Source organism: Salvelinus alpinus, chromosome 12 (assembly GCF_045679555.1).
Source record: "Salvelinus alpinus chromosome 12, SLU_Salpinus.1, whole genome shotgun sequence".
In the NCBI taxonomy this organism is placed as follows: domain Eukaryota; kingdom Metazoa; phylum Chordata; class Actinopteri; order Salmoniformes; family Salmonidae; genus Salvelinus; species Salvelinus alpinus.
Genome location: NC_092097.1, coordinates 19,290,276 through 19,294,779, shown reverse-complemented (window position 1 = coordinate 19,294,779; position 4,504 = coordinate 19,290,276). Strand labels below are relative to the sequence as shown.

At 39.8% G+C, this 4,504-nt stretch overlaps 1 protein-coding gene across 2 annotated transcripts; it reads right to left on the bottom strand.

Moving 5' to 3' along the window:
• Positions 1 to 206: 206 nt before the first annotated feature.
• On the bottom strand, positions 207 to 3,554 carry fezf2 (FEZ family zinc finger 2). 2 transcript variants are annotated; one of them, XM_071335269.1, is made up of 5 exons: positions 3,355 to 3,554; positions 2,303 to 3,147; positions 1,875 to 2,009; positions 1,620 to 1,752; positions 207 to 884 (listed from the first exon to the last, which is right to left on the bottom strand). In XM_071335269.1, the coding sequence occupies exons 2-5, from the start codon at positions 3,089 to 3,091 to the stop codon at positions 622 to 624; spliced, it is 1,320 nt and encodes a 439-aa protein (XP_071191370.1). In that variant the 5' UTR covers positions 3,092 to 3,147; positions 3,355 to 3,554; the 3' UTR covers positions 207 to 621. The 2 variants fall into 2 exon arrangements, with proteins under 2 accessions (XP_071191370.1, XP_071191369.1); XM_071335268.1 differs by having other exon boundaries at positions 3,400 to 3,554.
• Positions 3,555 to 4,504: the final 950 nt, after the last annotated feature.

Here is a 4,504-nt window from a genome sequence, read left to right as displayed (position 1 = left end):
TGTTATAGCCCTTTCCAAATAATTGGGGCATAGGGGCCGAAGCCTAACTCATATATACATTTAGAATATTTTTCCGCAAACGTTCTCCAAAACATTTGATTTCGGGATACAATTCTATTTCCTACTAATAAATGGCAACATTTGAGATGGTTAAAAATCCCATGTTACATTTACATTGCAATTTATACAAATGCGCCCACGGAAAACACTTTTAAATATTTTATTTTCCTTTTATTTACAATTCGATTTTCACACATTATGCAATGGGGAAATAAAAACGATATACTCCTGGGTTGAGCAAATAGTCATGATTTCAATTATACATGTTTAGAACATTAATCCATTCAGGGTCAGATTTACTGCAGTGCAACAGTACAACATTCACATCCTTATTATTATATATTTTTTAATCGAATAATAAAAAACCTCAAACACAAAATGGTCTTTAATCAGTCTATCAACAGTCCCAATGTTTTTTATGCTTTATAGTTTTCCGTCTTTTAAAAATTTTGATAAATGAAAACTGTAGAGAGAAAAAATCATAGAAATGTGTACTGGTGCAGTCATAATAAACTGTCAATTTAAGTGTTGAAGGAGACTTTCCAAATCCAATGGAAAAACTCAGCTTTCGGGTCCCCTGGAAGAATCTGTCGCTGCAGATATAGGCCTACATGAATTATTGTCATGTAACTTCCGTATGTGTTTTTTCAGGTCAAAGTTTCTGCAGAAGCCTTTCCCGCAGGTTCCGCACGTGAAGGGCTTTTTGTCGTTGTGCGTGTGCATGTGGAAGGTTAGGTTGTAGACCTGATGGAAGGCCTTGTTGCAGATGGAACACTTGTACTGTTTCTCTCCGCTGTGCGTCAGCTTATGGTTCTTGTAATTTCCTGAAATTGAAAAATTCAATGACTAAAAATGAACATCGCGAATAAAATGAACAGCATACACGAAAGGGAACACATTGAGTTCCTTTTTTTCTCCTCGAGGTCAATAGTTCATCATTAAGTTACTCTCCACAAAGACGCTCCATTCTACAGCCTTCATTAATCAGCACTTTGCATGTCGAAGTCAAGAAGTTGTCAAACTTTGTCAAAATCAAACGCAACAACAACTGGAACCTGTCGGATTATAAACCTGGGAAAGGTCTGTCTCTTGACCCATGGCAAATGTAAGCGCATTGTAGGGAGAGTTAGTTAGTGTAAAGTGACATGTCCTATTTAGATTGATGCTTCAAGATCATCAGAGGGCTGCAATGGGAATCCATTTTTACCAACAGGTTTCTAAATCATAATTGTGTACCTTTGCTGTTACTTTTGGACCTAGCCTTATATCATTGGGTTACAACTGCGATATAAAATCACAACCATCATCGCTATTGTCATACAATTACTTACTGTATGCTATTTAATGAATATGTGTCTGGGATATTAAGTTCATTCATAATACAGTCTGAAAATCATATGATCTGGAAAATGTTACTGTGACGTTCTGGTGTTATCTTAATCTCAAAACATAGCCATGCCCCCCCCCCCCCCCCCCCCATTATGCGTGTTTGTGTAAATATATGCGTAAGAGGACATATGATTTCTATTTTGAAAAGGGTTTTAATAGTGAATAATTACCTTTCTGATGAAATCCTTTCCCACAGAATTCGCAGACGAATGGTTTGTACCCGGCATGGATCCGTATGTGAGTGTTCAGCGTCGAACTCCTGTTGAACGCCTTGCCACACTGGTTGCATTTATGAGGCTTTTCCTGGAAAATAATTAAGACAAATTCTTATTAGACTACTTTTTGTAAGCAATCATGATGTAGTTTATAATACAGTCATATATAATTAATAGAGTTATAAACGAGTGAAATATGATATGTCTCACCTGTGTGTGAATGATTTTGTGTCTGCACAATGTACTGGCCTGACGGAATCCTTTCCCGCAAACTTTACACACGAACGGCCTAGCGCCTGTGTGCACTGGCATGTGTCGTGTCAAATTATAATGAGCATTGAACACCTGCAGAAGAAAATAAACAATCTCGTTTTTACTTTTCTTGTTTTCATTTGTGAGGTGTTTTGATTATGTGAAATTAACAATTCAGCTTCAATTTAATGTCAAAATAAATAGGGAACGTCTGTTCTTGCACACTTCTAAAATAAGTTAAATAATGAGTAATTGTCTAGGCTTATATGTTTTTGTTTAGAGGAAATGTAAGTGATTTGCAAATCAAATAATAAACAAACTAAACGAAAAATAATAATTGCATCATTATTTTTTTACCATTCGTTTTACTGAATGAAATAATTTACCTTTCCACACACTTCGCAGGTGAAGTTTTTGGGTTTTCCGTCCATGGAGCTGTTGTTGAGCTTGCTGTGCGCTTTCACTCCATTTTTCTCCGAGCTCTGGTTATGGTTCTCCTTCACTATCTGGTCGAGCTGGCCAGGAAGATGCTCCTTGTGTGGGTACTGAGGTGTCGGAAACTTCTCGGCGGAAGCGCTGGCGAGTTTGGCGTTCTCCAGCAATAGCAGTTTCTGGTGCGCACTGAGAGAAGCCTGGGCTTGAGAGTTGGCCAGGGCCGAGGAGAACAAGTGTCCGGTTAGCAGCTCAGACTGGTGATAAGCAGAGTCCAGGTAGTTGAAATAGTAAAAAGAGCCGTTGGTGGGCATCGCCACCGTCTGATGGATGACCTGGGGTTTAATCACCCTGCTCCCCGGTAATAAAGACTGCTTCAACCCCGAGTCCGTTTTGCAACACACCCCGCAGTTGGCTTTGCACATCGCTGCAGAAGTGCATAGTGTTCCTCTGAAATTAGCTTTCCAAAATTCGGAGTAGTTCATCAGCGCCTTGGCTTGTAAGTCGTAGCTAAAAGGTTGTAGGGGGATCATGCACGGTATAGGTGAGCAGAGCCCGAGCATCTTCTTTCCCCCTGAAGACTCCACTCGCCGCTCATCCAAATTGCCTTTCGGTTCCGAGGTCTTGGACATGATCCGGTCAATCGAGAAGGCCAGCGGCTTTGGAGTGGCAGACGCTCCACTTCTACCGCTTTCGTGTCGTGGGCAAGACATCACCGTTCCAAAGGGGAGAGAACTTGCCATGTTGTGTACCGAACTTGTTGTGAGGAGCAGCCGACCAGCCGCCCTGTCCTCGCCTCCTGAATTCCAGAAAAGACAGGACACACATCAGTTTAATAAGCACCTTGGTATTACAATGTCACTCATTTGCATTCAAATGGCCATCCCTGGAACAATAGCGTCCAGGGGTACCAGATTAATGCTCATTAACTAGTACACACAAAATTAACAGGACATTACAGAGCTCGTTAGGGAAAAGAAAAAGACAAAAAACAGTGCGTTCATACCTATTCAGCACCTCTGAGAATCTGATAGTCAATGTTGAAGTTTACCTTTTAGTAAAGCGACAGCAGATGTAGCCTATTCGGAGATAGCAGCGTGACTGCTCTGTCACATCTTGGAAGCGGACTTCCTCATCAGCGCGAGATCACTGTCTTTTGCATTTAGCTGACGTCACATGAACTAGCTCGTATTAGGGTGACAAGGAAACGCCATCACCAGGCCTGTCCCTTCTCCCGCGGCCCACTTATATACTGGCATGGGTGGTATGCATGACAGTTATTACAGATTATTATTTATGTCTCCATCCTCAAATCCTCCACCTCTTACCACCAGCCATTCTCTAATCGAATAACTATGATGTATTCCTTTCTCGAAAATAAGAAAAAGATGAGCTCCATTTGATAATAATAATTTTAACAATGTGTTTGTTATTATTAGTTGGCTACATATTATTATTATTATTATTGATGGTATTATTATTATTATTTGTTTGTAGTTCTTGTTGTTGTTGTTATTGTGTAACAACACTCAATTAGCCTACTGTTTTTAGGAAATAGGCTGCTATTCCAATTTTATTCGATTTATTTCAGGCTACCATGTTTTGAATGGGAATATCTGCAACTATTAGGCTACACATTGAATTAGACCATACAACTCATTTCCAGATGTTATGCTTCTGACTATGCTAAAATTCACAATTTAAGAGGACTGTTATTCAGACTCAGAGGTTGTTTAACTTCATTAACAATTTGGGTCCTCCGGTTTGACCAGTCTCAATTTTCATTGCGAGTTGCTAATCCTTGGAGATGGAATAGCTTTTTCATGCTGGTTTATAGGCTACTTACTATTTGTATAATTGAGAAGGTCCAATTTTCACCTGTTTAAGGAGCAGATTGCAAGAGCAGAACCTCCCTCCGATCCTATTAAACGTTTTTCCTCCTTCACTTATTCAGAAGAACCAATTTTCCAGAGCGATTCAGAGCTCAGCTCCGAAAAAAACAGCTCTTTCACTTTTAGCTACTAAAGCACTGCGTGGAACCTGGTTTTGTGTTTTTCTGAAATAAAGGGAAGGATTAAAGGAGGAAGAAAGGATTTAGCCTGGCCAGAGGTAGACCGAAAAATGAAAAGAGCTCTTTTTAAACCAGCACAAAAAGT